Source organism: Carcharodon carcharias, chromosome 1, assembly GCF_017639515.1.
Source record: "Carcharodon carcharias isolate sCarCar2 chromosome 1, sCarCar2.pri, whole genome shotgun sequence".
NCBI lineage: Eukaryota > Metazoa > Chordata > Chondrichthyes > Lamniformes > Lamnidae > Carcharodon > Carcharodon carcharias.
Window position 1 is genome coordinate 207,088,627 of NC_054467.1, and position 17,724 is coordinate 207,106,350.

Here is a 17,724-nt window from a genome sequence, read left to right on the forward strand (position 1 = left end):
AGATACCAAATCTCTGTATCTTCCAGTAACGTGACTCACTTCATCAGTATCTATAGAAGAATCCCTTTGATTACTCTGAGCCATGTCCATCATTCTCTGAGGGATCACTTTGCAATTGTATTATTGCTATTTGAGTATTGCTGATAAAAGAGAACCCTGACTTTGGTATTTTCTTGTGAATTGCCCTGATGAGTGCAAGACAAAAAAAGTCTATTTTTTTCAGCAATACTCTGGTTTTATACTACTGAACAACAATTGCTACTGTTTTATCATCCATTTCCTGTATTGGCGTAGTCTTTTCTGAAGACTCCTTAGGTGTCTTTTACTGCCACTGATTTAACTTTCAGTTTCTAACAATTTGCTTTTATATGTCCTGATTTACGGCAATGAAAGCATACTATACTTTTCCAAAGACTCCTTAGGTGTCCATATTACTGCCACTGATTTAACTTTCAGCTTCCAACAATTTGCTTTTACATGTCTTGTTTTATGGCAATGAAAGCACACTTTTTTTTAATGTCACCTTTATCCTCCAAACTATCATTGTGATTGACTGGAACAGCTTCTGCCTTCTCCCTAAAGCCAAAATCTTTTCTATTCCTACAGTTTCCAATGAAATTCACAAGTCCATGAATCACAATCCTTTTAAATGAAAAATGTTACTTTTTTCATTTGACCTGGCTAAGGCTTTTTTTTGCTAATTCCAAATGCTGTGGTATTACCTCAATTAGGTCTGCTTTTTAAGCTCCTGCTTTTCTCTTTTGACTTTATTAAACAAATATAAGTATCCTTTTGAACTGCCGTTTCTTCAGCTGTCTGGCAATCTCTAAGGCCTAGCACTTTAACTGCCTTACCATTACAACAATAATCTTCCCAGAACTAAAAATTACCTCTAAAATGTTAACATGAAACATGAACCATATGTTTGCAACATCACCACCAGTGCTGTTAGGGAAGGGAGTTCCAGGATTTTGACCCAGTGACAGTGAAAGATCAGAAATATAGTTCTAAGTTAGGATGATGTGTGACTTGGAGTGGAACTTGCATTTGGTGGTGCTCCCAAACGCAGCTGTCCTTCTTCTTCTCAGTGGTAGAGGTCAGGGTTTTGGAAAATGCTGTCAAAGGAGCCTTAGCAATTTACTGCAGTGCACCTTTTAGATGGAACACACCGCTGCTACTGTGTGCCTGTGAAAGGGGGAATGGGTGCTTAGGGATGGGGTGCCAATCAAGCAGGTTGCTTTGTCTTGCATAGTGCTGAGCTTCTTGAATGTTGTTGGAGCTGCACCCATTCAGGCAAGTGGAGAATATTCCGTTGCCCCTCTGACTTGTGCCTTGTAGATGGTGGGCAGGCACTGAGAGTGTGAAGATGAGTTACTCAGTGCAGAATCTTCGAGTCTCTGATCTGCTCTTGTAGCCAGACTATGTACAAGCCTGGTGCAGTTAAGTTTTTAGTTGTTGGTAAGCCCTATGATGTTGACGCTGGTGGATTCAGCCATGGTAATGCTGTTGAACATCAAGGTTAGATGGTTAGATTCTTTTTTGTTGGAAATGGTTATTGTCTGATAAATCTGCGATACGAATGTTTCTTGCCACTTATCAGTCCAACCCTGAATGTTGTCCAGATCTTGTTGCATGTGAGCACACACTCCTTTAGTGCCTGAGGAGTTGCGATTGGTACTGAACACTGTGCAATCATCAGTGAACATCCCCACTTATGTGAACCTATGATGGAGGACACTTGATGAAGCAGCAGAAGATGTTTGGGTCTAGGACACTATCCTGAATAACCCCTGCAGTAGTCCTGGGGCTGATATGATTGGCTTCCAAAATCCACAACCATCTTCCTTTGTGCTAGATATGACACCAAACAGTGGAGAATTTTCCCCCGATTCCCATCGACTTCAATTTTGTTAAGGCTCCTTGATGCCACATTCAGTCAAATGCTGCCTTGATATCAAGAGTACTCACTCTTACGTTCTTAATTGTCTAATTGTCTACCATCATTCATAATTGGAAGTGGCAGGACTGTAAAGATTGGATTTGATCCATTGGTTGTGGGATCACTTAGCTCTATCACTATCATGCTGTGTCTGCTGGTTAGCATGCACGTAACCCTGTGTTGTAGCTTTGCCAGGCTGAAGCTCATTTTTTGGAATGCCTGGTGCCAATTCTGGCAGGATATGCCAGTCTAAAAGGTTACAGGGCAGAATCGTCCTGTCCTGTTGGCGGCGGATGTCATGGTGGGTGTGAGTGGACAACATGGCATGAAGGCCAAAAATTGCTCCACCCGCCAATGACGGGCCACATTTTCTGCCGCCGCACATCGGGAACCTAATTTCAATACTTTTAGCATCTCATTATAAATCCTGTTTGCTGAAATCATCCTCCCTCGCTGGATCATCTAAGCACTTCAGCGTGATTGCACACTGACATGTTTCACAACTGTATATAAGCGACAACGCTGGCAAGGTGCACTTTGCTCGGGACTTCGAGGTTTGTTTGCCATGTTTTGACCAGGGCTGTAATGAAGCCTGGAGCCAAGTGTGTCTGGTGGAATCTAAACTTAAGATCAGTGAGCAGGTTATTGATGAGTAAGTGCAGTGTGTTAGAATTGTTGAGGACATCTTCCATCACTTTTCTGATGATTAAGAGTAGACTGATGGAGCAACCATTGGCCAAATCGGATTTGTACTGGTTTTTGTGCACAAGACATACTGCGGCAATTTTACACATTGTTTGGGTAGTTGCCATTGTAGCTGTATTGGAACAGCTTGGCCAGGAGAGTGGCTAGTTCTGGAGCACAAATTTTCAGTATTACAGCCAAAATGTTGCCAGGCCTCATTTTCTTTGTTGTATTCAGTATCTTCAAACATTTCTTGATATCATGTGGAGTGAATTGAATTGGCTGAAGACTGGCATCTGTGATGCAGAGTGGACATAGAAGATTAAGAACACTGTCCAAGCACTGACTAGGAAATCTAAAATACACGGTGGGTGGGGGGTGGGGGCAGAGCCTCAGGTTAAGGGGGCGATCATCATCTGAAATAAGGAAATATTTCTTTAATCAGAGGGTTGTGAACCTTACGAACTGTCTACCCTAAAATGTTGTGGATGCCCAAACGTTGAAAATCTTCAAGACTGAGATGTTAGATATTTGATGGCTCAGGGAATCCAAGGATTTGGGATACTTCGGGCAGCACTTGCGGTCATCAGCACCAGGCTTTGCAGGGAGCACTACATCACTTTTGGTGGGTTCACGGTCATGTGTCTACCTACCAGACCAGCCATGAGGCGAGGGTGGCTTTTCAACAGATGCAGTGCTAGAGTGTGCTTGGGAAAGGGGGAGAAGTGGCCTCAGGCAAGTGAAGAGGCTGCAGGGCGCGGGCTGTACTGGGGAAGGGGCATATCCCAGGGTTTGTATGAGGGCACATGCTGATCTGTGCAAGTGGCCTCATGATGGTGAGGGCTGAGGAGGCAGTCTCCAGAGGAGATGAGGCCCGATGGAGATGTGAGGATATGTGTGAGAGAGTGAGGGGTGATGTTATCTGATATGGCAGTGAGCGAGATGCCAGTGAATGTGTGATGGCCTTGTGAGCGTGTGAGTTTAAAATGATGAGATGGTTGCCTTACCCTGGCAGCACGGATGAGATCTTTCATCCTCTTTCAGCGCTGGATGACCAATCTCTTTTGTGCACGTTGGCACTGACCACCACTGCCACCACGCCCCAAGCCAGAGTGGTGAAATTTCTGGATCTCCTGCAGCCAGATCAGAGCTAGAGGACATCATGGCAAGCCTCCAAAAGGCACTCCAGTGACGGGTCACTGAACTCTTCTTAGCTTTCAGGGCCATGTCTTCAGATCACAGATCACAGAATCACACAGTGCAGAAGAGGCCCTTTGGCCCATCGAGTCTGCACCAACACCTAATAAACACCTGACCTACCTAACTAACCCCATTTACCAGCACTTGGCCCATAGCCTTGAATGTTATGACGTGCCAAGTGCTCATCCAGATATTTTTTAAAGGATGTGAGGCAACCCACCTCTACCACCCTCTGGGTAAAAAAGTTTTTCCTCACATCCCCCCTGAACCTCCTGCCCCTCACCTTGAACTTATGTCCCCTTGTGACTGACACTTCAACTAAGGGGAACAGCTGCTCCCTATCCACCCTGTCCATGCCCCTCATAATCTTGTACACTGCGATCAGGTCACCCCTCAGTCTTCTCTGCTCCAACGAAAACAACCCAAGCCTATCCAACCTCTCTTCATAACTTAAATGTTTCATCCCAGGCAACATCCTGGTACACCACTGGGCAGTAAGCATTGAGAACTGTGTGCACGGCTGCAATTTAGCTCTGGCACCCAGAATGTGGAAACAGTGGGGTATTGACATGGTGGGCAATTCAGAGGCCACCCGCTAGCAAGACGGTGTGTTTCCTGGGGCTGCATAATTAATGAGGCGTGAAGCGGATGATACGGCGTGAAAACCCACCATTGCGGCGAATGGGTAAAACATTATTTTTCACACCCACTACTGCACTTATTGCAAATCTGAGATAATCCCACAGATTGCAATTGAATACAATTCTGCTGCTGTCCACAGCACTTCATGGATACCCAGTTTTGAGCTGAAAGATCTATCCTGAATCTATCCCATTTAGCACGTTGGTAATGTCATGCCACACAATGGAGCATGGTCTCAAAGTGAAAATGGAAGATTTTCTCCACAAGGACTATTGGTGGTCACTCCTACCAATACTGTCATGGACTGATGCATCTGAGACAGGTAGTTTGGGGAGGGTGAGGTCAAGTAGACTTTTCCCTCTTGTTTGTTCTCTTAGTACCTACTGCAGGTGCAGTATGACAGATAAGTCCTTCATGACTTGGCCACCTCAGTCAATAGTGATACTACTGACCCATTCTTGTGATGAGCATTGAAGTGCCCCATCCACAGTACATTCTGTGCCCTTGCTAACCTCAGTGCTTCTTACAAATGATGTTCAATATGGAGGAGCACTGACTCAGCAGCTGAGGGAGGGCAGTAGATGGAAATTAGCAGGAAATTTTCTTGCCCATATTTGACCTGATGCCATGAGACTTCATGGGGTTCAGAGTTAATCTTGAGGATTCCCAGGACGACTCCTTCTCCATTGTTATACCGGTATGTCACCATCTCTGGTAGTTTTGTCCTGATGGTGGGATAGAACTTTCCCAGAGATGGTGATGGAGGAGTCTGCAATGTGGCTCTAAAGTCTGATTCAGTGATTATGACTCTGTCAGGCTGTTGCTTGACTAGCCTGCAGGACAGTTCTCCCAATTTTGGCATATCCCCAGATGTTAGTTAGGATCTCATTGCAGGGTTATGTGGTCAGGGTGTGCCTTTTTCTTTTCTGGTCCATGCTGGTCATCTTGTTTCACAGAATTATAGAATGGTTACAGCACACAAGGAGGCTGTTTGGCCCATTGCATCTGTGCCAGCTCTCTACAGGATTATTTGACTTTTCTGTAGTGGCTTAATGCCACTGAGTGGCTTGCTAAGCCATTTCAAAGGGCTTTTCGAGTCACCACATTGCTGTGGGTCTAGAGTCACATGTGGATCAGACCGAGCCAGTAGATTTCCAACCCTAAAGGTCATTAATAAATCAGATGGGTTCTTCCAACAACCGAGTGCATTCATAATCATCATTACTGAGATTAGCTTTTGTTTCCAGATTTATTAATCAATTGAATTTAAATTCCCTCAGCTGTGTGATTTGAAAACATGTCTAGGGGGTATTAGTCCATGTGTCTGGATTACTTGTCCAGCAAGATTACCACTATGCTACCATTCCTCTATTGGAGGTGCTGCAATTAACCTTAGTTCATATGGGACAAGAGAGTGGAAAAGTCAGCAAGAATTTCTAGTCCTAATCACAACCTAGCAAATTAGAACAAAGACAATTGAACACAGTTTTATGCTTTGTAACTGACTTAATTGGTTCTCTTATCATATTACAATGTAAGTGTTCTATTCCAGGCAACTAAGCAGCAGAAGTGCAGCCCAATCTTTATACACTTAATACACTTTTATTATAGAAATATATATTACAAATTTGCAACTCCAAACTGAAGAATAGTTTCAGTCTGCTGCTATATAACTCGTTTCGAGTTTTTTTTTAATAACTCTTTTCGAGTCTGCTGCTATATATAGGAGCACAAATGAATCCCCAGATAATGCCCACCAACTGAATATAATTAAATACTCAATTATTATACAATTAAACACTTGATCTACCTATATGGCTAGTTTTCTACTAAAAAATCTTGCAGCACCCAAATGTGTGTTTAGAATAATAAAAGGGATGCCCTGCATTGTGACCTTGTGTGTTGAAGAATGCAGTGCGGCTTGTGGGGACCCAATTCATCTTTCAGGGTCAGGCAAATTTGAATTTTGGTACCACTTGTCACGGTATAGTGTGACAAAAGGTGAAAGTTGCACAACAGATAAGTTTAAGAATCATTCTTATCTTCTAATGAACTAGAAAAGGCGCTTGTTTAAACTTTGGCACAACTACTGCCACCTCTCCACCTCTACACCCACCCACAGCCATCATCTTGACAGTCTTGGCTGCCAAGATTGCAATACTGTTACTACTATGATATTAATGATAGGAAATCTCCTTCCAATCATTTACTTACAAATTGCGTCGACCCAGCCAAATATGACATCATCCTCCTTCATATACAGTGGACGGACGAATGTTTCCCTGACATATTCTCCTCTCCCACCTGCTCATAGGCTGACAAAGTATGTGATAATTTAGAGAAAAATCCTGTCTGTTGTGTAGAATGGGTACATACATGTTGCCAAATAAATGTGGGACAGTGAGGCAAATTTAATTTGGCCATGTAATTCAATAATCTGAAAAATGGCAACCTTCACATTTTATATTTAACCCCTCCCATATATTTGATAAAATTGCAATTATTTTGTAAATGTAATAAAATATGATTCAGTTAAACTAACAAGTAAAATATGTGTAACAAAAATAGAAAACGCTGGAAAAACTCAGCAGGTCTAACATCATCTGTGGAGAGAAAGTCAGATTTAACATTTCAAGTACGTAGGACATGTCTTCAGAGCTAAATAGAAGTAAAAATGTGCTGAAATTTATACTGTTAAGTAGGGTGGAGCAAGTGAAGCTGGATAGAAGGCCAGCGATAGGAGGAGGCAAAGGAGAGATTGACAAAGATGTCACGAACAAAAGGACAAAGGGGTGTTAATGGTAGTGGTACTGACTAAAGGATGATGGTGGCATAAGGTCAGAAAGCAAAAAGTGGTAATAGCATGACAGGAGTAAGCACTTTGGAAAGAACAATATGAGTAAATGTCAGATGGCCCTAGCGGGGGTAGGATGGGGGGAGGGGATGGTGGTGGGAAAAAAGATTGAAAATAGGATAAAAGGTGGGGATAAAACAATGAATAAAAATGAAAATAAATAAAAATAAAAATAAGTGGATAAAAAATAAAAATGAATATTGAAAAAAGGGGATAAAAAGGGGTGAGGATGGAGGAGAGAGTACATGTTCTGAAGTCGTTGATCTCAATGTTAAGTTCAGAAGGCTGTAAAGTGCCTAATCTGAAGATGAGGTGCTGTTCCCCCAGTTTGCATTGCGTTTCACTGAAACATTGTAGCAGGCTAAGGACGGACATGTGGGCATGAGAGCATAATGGTGTGTTCAAATGGCTAGCAACAGGAAGGCCTGGGTCATGTTTGCGGACAGACCGAAGGTGTTCCACAAAGCGGTCACCCAGTCTGTGTTTGGTCTCTCCAGTGTAGGGGAGACCGCATTGGGAGCAACGAATGCGGTAGACCAAATTGAAGGAGGTGCAAGTGAAGCAGTGCTTCACCTGAAAGGAGAATTTGGGCCCTTGGACAGAGGGGAAGGAGGAGGTAAAGGGGCAGGTGTTGCCTTTTCTGCAATTGTATGGGAGGTGCCATGGGAGGAGGTTAAGATATTGTGTGATGGAGGAGTGGACCAAGCTGTCCCGGCGGGAACGGTCCCTATGGAATGCTGACGGGGGGGGTGAAGGGAAGATGTGTTTGGTGGTGGCATCATGCTGGAGTTGGCGGAAATGGCAGAGTAAAATATAGGTCTTACTGTGTACCGTTACTACAGTGAGAACCGATTTCCTAGTAAGCACAACTACATAGTTGTTTTGTAAAAAATGCTCTTAAATAAGGTGTTATCTCATTTACACAAATTCAACAGAATGTATTTACATAGTATGTGACAAATTCTCTGTTCTCATATAATAATTATAAATGAAATTTTAAAAACTCAGTGTTCTGACAAAACTTCAATCCAGTTATGTACAATGACAGATATCGACTCTGCTGAGAAACAGTGCTAGGAACCAACCAATGCAAGAACTGTGCCAACCCAAGAAATCTATAAGTGCTTTCATGTAAGCTCAACTTACTTCAATCATGGTTGATGTGTGTTCTCTTTTAGGAACCCGATGTTCACTTTTGATCTTAATTCACCAGTTGGAGATGTTACCTGGTCACCGTATTCTTCAACTGTGTTTGCAGCAGTTACAACAAATGGAAAGGTAATTACATTTTTTTGCATTATGAATGTCAAACTCAGTCAATTTTTCAAATTATTATATATTTACTGTGTTAAAGGTGCTATATAAAAGCAAATAATTATTTCAGGCTGGTAATTGGGTAAACAGTACTGGAGAACAGAGACATTATGCTCTGTAATTTCGACAGCAGAGGCAATCGTTGTGGCATGATTTTTGGTGAAACACCTTGATCAAATTCTGGATATCCCTGAATTGTTGTAACAATATAAATATCAAACTTCCAGCAACCTGCAATTCGGGGAGAAGAGGTTTCTGACTTAAGACAAATGTGGGGAGTTTCATAACTTTGAATGAAATCTACTAGAAGCTACTCGGATCTACTAAATAATGAGGAGACTTCAATTATTTTCATACAGACTGGGATAATAATAGTACAAAGGCTGGGAGGGAGAAGAATTTCTGAAGTGTGTTCAGTGGAATTTTCTTAATCAGTATATTTCTAGACCAATGAGGAAGAAGGCTTTGCTTGATCTGGTTCTTGAAAATAAGATGGTCAAGTGAAGCAAGTATCAGCAGAAGAACATTTAGGGATTAGTGATCATAGTATCATAAGGTTCAGATTAGCTTTGGAGAAAGACAAGGAGCAAACATAAATAGAAATACTTAATTGGAGCAGGTTAATTTCAGAAAGTTTCAGAATGGATCTGGCACAGATAAATTGGATTTAGATTTGAAGGCAAAAACTAATCAAATAATGGTGGGTTTTAAAGAGGACTTGGCTCGTGTACACTCTAGGTGCATTCCCATGTAGAAGAAAGGTACGGCAACTATACCAGTGCAGTCTGGATGGTGGAAGGGATAGAGAGCAAGATGAAACAGGAAAAGGGGGATATGACAGATGCTAGGTTGATAATGCAAGTTGTCGTCATTGTCAGTTTCTCAAATCAAAGATAACAGCTGCCTGATTTCATGATTTTTGTGTCCTCAGGTGACTTAGCAGGCCAATTCTGGAACACAAGTCTTTGGGCAGAGAGGATAAGAGTTGTCTTGTGGAAGTGGGGTTCTTAATCCAGGATTCTGCTCTTTCTCCTTCTGCTTTCATTGCTTCTCCAAAGCAGAGTTTATGCAGTCAGTTTCTGACTGTGTTGTGGCTTGTTGCATGAGGTGCCAAATGGTACAGTTTGTGGCAAGTTCCTTCCATGCACCGATGTGTCTGAGAACCAGGCTGAATATAGACAGTTCAGTGGGAAAGCCAAAAGGGAAATAAGAGAGACAAAGAGATAGTATGAAAATAGATTAGCACCTAACATAAAAGGGAATTCAAAGTCTTCTATAGGCAACTAAATTGTATACGGGTTGTATGAGGAGGGCGGGGTTATTTAGGGAACAAAAAAAAGACCCACACATGTCTGAGGCACCTAATGATTACTCGCATTTGTCTTTACCAAAGAAGAAGTTACTGCCTGCATCACAATAAAAGTGAAGGTAGTTGAGAGATTGGATATGTTAAAAATTGAGAATGAGGAAGTCATGAAAAGGCTGTTTGTATTTCACATGGACAAGTCAACAGGTCCTGACGGGGTTCATCCTAGGTTGTTGAGGGAAGTAACGATGGAAATTGGAAGGTACTGGCCATAAACATCCAACCCTTTAAGATACAGGGATGATGCTAGAAGGACTGGTGAATTGCAATTGTTACACCCTTCAAAAAAGAATGCAAGGGTAATGCCAGCAGGCCAGGCAGTTTAATCTTCATGGTGTGAAAGCTTTTTGAAACAATAATCCAGGAAAAAATTAACAGTCAACACATAACAAAAGCAAGACACTACAGATGCTGGAAATCTGAAATAAAAACAGAAAAGGCTGAAATACTCAGCAGATGAGACAGCAAGTGTGGAGAGAGAAATGGAGTTAACATTTTATTAGGACTATCACAGTGACACGGTCACTTGGACAAGTGAGGATTAATTAAGAGAAATCAACACAAATTTGTTGAATGGAAATCGTGTTTCTTGATCTTGATTAAGTTTTTTGGTGAGGTAATAAAGACAGCTGATGAGGGCAGTGTGACTGATGTGGTGTACTACATGGACTTCCAAAAGGCATTTAATAAAGTGCCACCTGAAGGGCGATTTAATAAAGTTTGTTAAAATTATGAAAGGTTTTGATAGAACAGATACATAGAGAATGTTTCCACTTTGGAAAGCATAATTAGATAAATATAAGATAGTCACCAAGAAACCCAAAGAAAATTCAGAAGAAACTTCTTTACCCAAAGGGTAGTGAAAATGTTGAACTCACTACCACAGGTAGTGGTTGAAACAAGTAGTACTGATGCATTTAAGAGGAAGCTGGATAAGCATATGAGGGAGAAGGGAATGAGGGCTATGATGCATAAAAGTTTGTTTTTTGTAAAAAAAAAAGGAAATGTCGTGGTAATAGCTGATTGTGGTAGTGGACTCCAGAATTAGATACATATACGGTACCCTGTACTCAGAATAGTGTCATCTGATCTGGGAGTTAAAAGTCAAATAACACATGTTGGAGCCTGTCTTGATAGAATTCAGTTACTGCAGATATATGTTTATGTTAGGAAAATGTGTTATCAATAAAATTAGCTCAGCTACAATGTTGACAGCCTGTCTACATCATTGAAACAAAAGACAAGACTAACAAGGAGAGGCAACATAAAGTAAAGGTTACAATTCTAAAGAGGGTGCAAGAGTAGAGATCTGAGGGAATATGTGTAAACACTTTTGAAAGTCGTTAAAAAAACAGGATCCTGGGCTTCATAAATAGAGGCATAGAATATGAAATCAAGGGTGTTATCATGATCTTTTATAAAATACTGGTTTGGCCATAACTGGAGTAATGTGTCCAATTCTGCTATAACACTTTAGGGAAGATGTGAATGCCTTAGAGACGGTGCAGAAAAGCTTTAAAAAAGTGGTGTTAAGGACTTCAGTACATGGATAGATTGGAGAAGCTGGGGCTGTTCTTCGACCAGAGAAGATTGAAAGGAGATTTGATAGCGGTGTTCAAAATCATAAAGGGGCAAGACAGGGTAAATAGAGAGAAACTTTTTCCATTGGTGGAGGCGTTTAGAATCAGAGGACACAGATTTAACATGATTAGCAAAAGAACCAAAGGCGATATAACGGAAAACCTTTTTACACAGAGAGTGGCTATGATTTGCCTGAAAGAGTGTTGAAGGCAAGTTCAATATTGGCTTTCTAAAGGGAATTAGATAAGTACTTGAAGAGGAAAAGAAAATTCAGGGTGACGGGTAAAGAGCAGGGGATTGGAATTATTTATATTGCTCTTGCAGAGAACCAGCGGGGACTTGACGGGCTGAATAACTTCTTTACTCTAACCATTCTATGGTTTTGTGAAACTAAATTAAGAATGTCAAACCTTATTTCAGTTACACTGTAATCTAAATGCTTGGGACCAAATCATTTCTGGATTTTGGAATTTTCTGGGTTGTAGAATGACATTAGAATCCTAACCACGAGTTAGCAAACACTATAGATATAAATATTTACCTAAAGCATATGGTGTGAAACCATGTTTTATGGGAAAAAATAACTTTATGAATTTACTGGCTGGATGTAACTAATTGAATCTTTAGAAAGACCAAAGCCACATTCCAGTGACTTGAAATCACAGGCAAAGTATCTTTTTATATTCCAAGGCCATTAAGCAGAGCCAGCTTATCTGCAAAGCCTCACAAAGAACAATTGCCTTGAAGGATTATGGATGGCAGACATTTCCTACCCATTAGCCATGCGTGCAGATAATCACCTAGGTATTCAACTGGGTGGAGACAAACCGTTAGATATAATCACTTAGACAATGGGACTCTGGCTGTGAAAGGAATTTGCTGAGACACCATCTAACCATCTAAGCCTTGCAACTATACACCAGCCATGGCCATATTAGGGTTACTGGATAATTGGAGAGAGAGAGTCATGCGATAAACCAGCTTGTAACTAAATGAGGTGTATCTTAGTTGTGTCAATTAGTTAAAGTGAAATTTACTTTTTTATTTGAAATATCCTTCACCTGTTAGCTAATGTTTGAATTATGTTGATTTCATTGGTGTACAGTAAAAATTATCAAAAATAAATCTTGTTCAATGGTTTTCTTAACATTTTTCTTTGTAGTGTGGGGATTCCTTTCTTTTTTAAAAGTTGTCAATTTCAGCAGGGATCGTAACAGCTGCTGGGATTTTTGGAGCCATTTTCTAGCTGTTTTGCCTGAGTTTTAGCAGTTTTTCAGAGTAAAAGAGCTTATGGAGAGCTAACATTTAGTTGTAGCTGCAGACATTACACCACATCAGGAAGGGGGAAGTTACTTGAACACTTTTCTCCAGGAGGCAATCACACCCCTCAGATTAGGGATTCAAGTTTGGTCTGTGATCAGGCACAAGAGGGTGTGATTGCAGGTGAGGCAAATATGGGGACACAGAGGGTAGCGTTTGAGGAGCTTCGGCCCCTGAAATTGTCCAACAGTTACAAAGTTCTTGCAAGCTGCGTGGATGAAAGTGGGGACTGCAGGGAGGATGAACTGACCATGGTCTCGTGGTACAGGGAGCCATTCAAGTGGGGGAAAGAAATATGAACATAGTAGGGTAGGGGACAGTATAATTGGGGGGATAGATACTGGTCTCTGCAGCCGTGAGCGTGAGTCCCAAAGGCTGTGTTGCTTGCCCGGTGCCAGGGTTAAGGACATCTCCTCAGAGCTGGAGAAGAATTTGGAGTGGGAGGGGAGGGATCCAGTTGTCGTTGTCCACGTTGGTACTAACATCACTGATAGGACTAGAAAGGAGGTTCTGCTGAAAGAATTTGAACGGTTAGAAGCTAAGTTAAAGAGCAGAACCGTCAAGGTAATAATCTTGCGATTATACCTGAGCCACAGGCAAACTGGCATAGGATAAATAAAGTCAAGGAGTTAAATGTGGGGCTCAAAGATTGGTGTGGGAGAAATGGGTTTCAGTTTTTGGGGCACTGGCATCAGTACTTGGGTAGAAGGGAGCTGTTCTGGTGAGACGGGCTTCACTTGAATCGTACTGGGACCAGTGTCCTGGAGAAAGGAATAACTAGGGCTGTAGAGAGGGCTTTAATAGAAGGGGGTTGCATTCTGGAAAGGGGATACTTAGGCTTAAAAGCAAAAGGATATGGCAGCATTGCAGGGCAGCAATTTGGATAATGATATCCAGAGTATGACAGGAAGGGACAGAGTGTACAAACATTAAAAAACAGCAGCAAATAGGGTTAAAGGGGGGAAAATGATAAAAAGAAAAAATTAATAGCTCTACTTAAGTGCACATAGCATTCAGAACAAAATAAATGAATTAACGGCACAAATCGAGCTTAATGGGTATGATCGTATAGCCATTATGAAGACATGGTTACAAGGAGATCAAAGCTTGGAACTAAATATTCCAGGGTATGTGACTTTTTGAAAGGGCAGGCAGAAAGGAAAGGGTGGTTGGGTAGCTTGATGGAATAACTACAATAGTAAGCAATGATCTTGGATCGGAATATATTGAATCCATATGGTCGGAGGTGAGAAATAACAAGGGGAAAAAGACACTGGTGGGAATAGTCTATAGGTCAGAGAATAAATCAGGAGATAATGAGGGCATATAAAAAAGGTAGTACATTAATCAGGGGTGAATTTAATCTTGATTTAGATTGGGAAGATGAAATTGGCAGAGGTGGCCACAAGCAATAATGCATAGAGTGTATTCGGGGCAGTTTCTTAGAACAATATGTTGTGGCTCCAACCAGAGATCAGGCTATTTTGGATCTGGTAATATATAATGAGACAGGTTTAATAAATGATCTCAGAGTAAAAGATCCCCTAGGAAACAGTGACCATAACATGGTAGAATTAAGCATTCATTTTGAGAGTGAGAAACATGGATCGGAAACAACTGTGCTGAACTTAAATAAGAGTAATTACAAAGGAATGAGGGCAGAGTTGGCTGGAGTGGACTGGGAAAGGAGTTCTACAGAAAATACCATTGAAAAACAATGACAGACGTTTAAGAAAATAGTTCATGACTCACAATAAAGATATACCCTAGTGAGGATGAAGGATTCTAGGAAAGGGTTAACCAGGTAAGTTAAGGATAATATCAAATTGAAAAAAAAAGCATAGAATGTGGCAAAGATTATTGGTAAGCCAGCGGATTGGGAAAGTTTTAAAAACCAACAAAAAATATTAAATATTATATTAATATTATATTATATTAATATATTATATTAAACAAATGATAAAGAGGAAGAAAATAAACTTTGAGGGTAAACTAGCAAGTAATATAAAAACAGATTGTAAGAGCTTCTTTAAATATATAAAAAGGAAAAGAGAGGCCTAAGTGAACATAGGTCCCTTAGAGAATGAGGCTGGAGAAATAGTAATGGGGAACTAGGAAATGGCAGATGAGTTGAATAAATACTTTGCACCTGTCTTCACGGTAGAAGGCACTATAGCAGTTCAAAAATACTAAATAATCAAGAGGCAAAAGGCACGGAGGAAATAAATACAATATCACTAGAGAAAAAGTTTTTTGGGAAACTAAGGGGCCTAAAGGCTGAAGTCCCCTGGACCTCATGGGTTGCATCCTAGGATGTTAAAGGAAGTAGCTACAGAGATAGTGGATGCACAGATAGTAATCTTCCAAGAACCTTTAGATTCTGGAAAATTCCCAGGAGGTTGGAAAACTGGCAATGTAACACCCTTATTCAAAAAGGGAGGGAGACAAAAAATATGTAACTATCGACCAGTTAGCTTAACATCTGTCATTGAGAAAATGTTAAAATCTATTATAAAAGATGTAGTAGCAGAGCATTTAGAATTACATATTATAATCAAGAAGAGTCAGCATGGCTTCATGAAGGGGAAATTAAGCCTGACAAATTTATTAGAATTCTTTAAGTAGGTAACAAGCAAGATAGATAAAGGAGAACCAGTAGATGTAATATATTTAGATTTCTAAAAGGCGTTTGATAAGATACCGCACATAAGGCTACTTAATAAGATAAGAGACCTTGGTATTGGGGTATTATATTAGCATGGATAGAGGACTGACTAACTAATAGAAGGCAGAGAGTTGGGTTAAGGGGGGCTTTCTCAGGGTTGCAACCTGTAACTAGTGGAGTTCCACAGGGATCAGTGCTGGGGCCACAATTATTTACAATATATCTTGATGACTTGGATGAGGGAAGTGAATGCACTATCACCAAGTTTGCGGATGACACAAAAATAGATGGGAAGGTAATTGGTGAGGATGACACAAAGTGTCGACAGAGGGATATAGACAGGCTAAGTGAGTGGGCAAAAACTTGGCAGATGGAATATTATGTGGGAAAATGTGAGGTTATGCACTTTGACAGGAAGATTTGAAAAGCTGAATAATAATTAAAAGGAGAAAGACAGCAGAAAGCTGCAGCACCGAGGGATTTGGGGGTCCTCGTGCATGAATCACAAAAAGCTAACATACAAGTTCAGCAGATTTTAGGTAAAGCAAATAGAATGTTGGCCTTTATTTCAAATGGGATGAGGTATAAAAATAGGGAAGTCTTGCTAAAACTATACAAGGCACTAGTTAGACCACACCTAGAATGCTGTGAACAGTTTTGGTCCCCTTATCTAAGGAAAGATATACTGGCATTGGAGATGGTCCAGAGAAGGTTCACTAGGTTGATCCTGGTATGGAGGGATTTTCTTATGAGGAGAGGCTGAGTAGATTGGGCCTGTACTAATTGGAGTTTAGAAGAATGAGAGGTGACCTTATTGAAACATATAAGATCCTTAGGGGGCTTGACAGAGTAAATGCTGAGAGGTTGTTTCTGCTTGTGGGGAGAGTCCAGGACCACAGGCCATAAGCTCAGAGCAGGGGGTCGCCCATTTAAGACAGAGATGAGGAGGAACGTCTTCCCTGAAAGGGTAGTGAATCTGTGGAATTCTTTACTGCACAGGGCTATAGAAACTTTGTCAATAAGTATATTCAAGGCTGTGATAGATTTTTAATCAGTAAGGGAATTGCGGGTTGTGGGGAAAAGTCAGAAATGTGGAATTGAGGATTATCAGATCAGCCATGATCTCATTCATTGGCGGAGCAGACTCGATGGACCAAATGGCCTACTTCTGCTCCTATGTCCTATGGTCTTATGGTTTCTGCTGGATTTGAACTCGGACCTGCACACCATCGCACTCGCTATGGGTGCTTTCCAGCAATGGCTAGGCACGTGTTGGACGGGGCACCTTGACCTCCCTCCAGGTGCTCATTCTTCTCAAGGCATCAAGGATGGGCCCTCAGGCACCCAAAGGGAAGAGGAGTGCCAGCCAGCTAGTCAGACACTTCAAGGGTGCTCTGCCACTCCAAATCCACTCTGCCTGTGACCCCATCAACTCCAGGTGAGGTTGAGCAGCGTGCCCCTGCCCCAGAGGAGGAGACCCAAAGCAGCTGGGGCCATCCAGGCCTCGGGCCTCTGGAGAACACCCACCAAAGTCATCTCAAGCAATAGGGTATAGCAGTCAGCAGGCTGCCTCCACTTATGCTCTGGATGTCGTTGCTCCGCCTCGATATAGAGACAACTCCTATGTTTATTACACCATTACATTACAAGATGTATGTATTAACTTAATATATATACAAATCCGTCGTATCAACAGAAATCGTTTCAGTTCAGTGTCCAGGTTTTTAATGTCCAATTTTCCCTTTAAGCTTCAACTCTCGATAATGTATCTGAAATCCAACCTTCTCATCCAGCTATATGTATCATCTGTAGATTAAATGGTTGCAGTAATAAACTGCATCTGAATAGACTTGCACTTCTGCCTCAAAATATGTCCAGAAACTTTGAAGGATTGTGGTCTGTATAAACATTTGTTTGATGAATTGTTTGCAACATAAATCTCAAAATGCTACAATGCTAACAACAAACCCAAAGTCTCCTTTTTGATCACTGAATATCTTCTCTGTTGTACATTCAACTTCCTTGAAAAATACCATATTGGTTTTCAATTCCATTTTCATCTTCCTGTAACAGTACAGCCCCAATGCATATATCAATGGCCAATGTAAATTGCTTGGTGTAATCGTGTACGGCCAAAACTGGTGTTGTAGTTAATACTG

At 41.2% G+C, this 17,724-nt stretch overlaps 1 protein-coding gene across 1 annotated transcript in view; it reads left to right on the top strand.

Annotated features, from left to right (window-relative positions):
* The window catches only part of dnai1.2 (dynein, axonemal, intermediate chain 1, paralog 2), a 337,978-nt gene that overhangs the window by 202,250 nt on the left and 118,004 nt on the right, over positions 1–17,724 (top strand). The window contains exon 18 of the mRNA XM_041183411.1: positions 8,498–8,597. Coding sequence (XP_041039345.1) covers positions 8,498–8,597 — 100 coding nt within the window. The remainder of the gene's footprint in view (positions 1–8,497; positions 8,598–17,724) is intronic.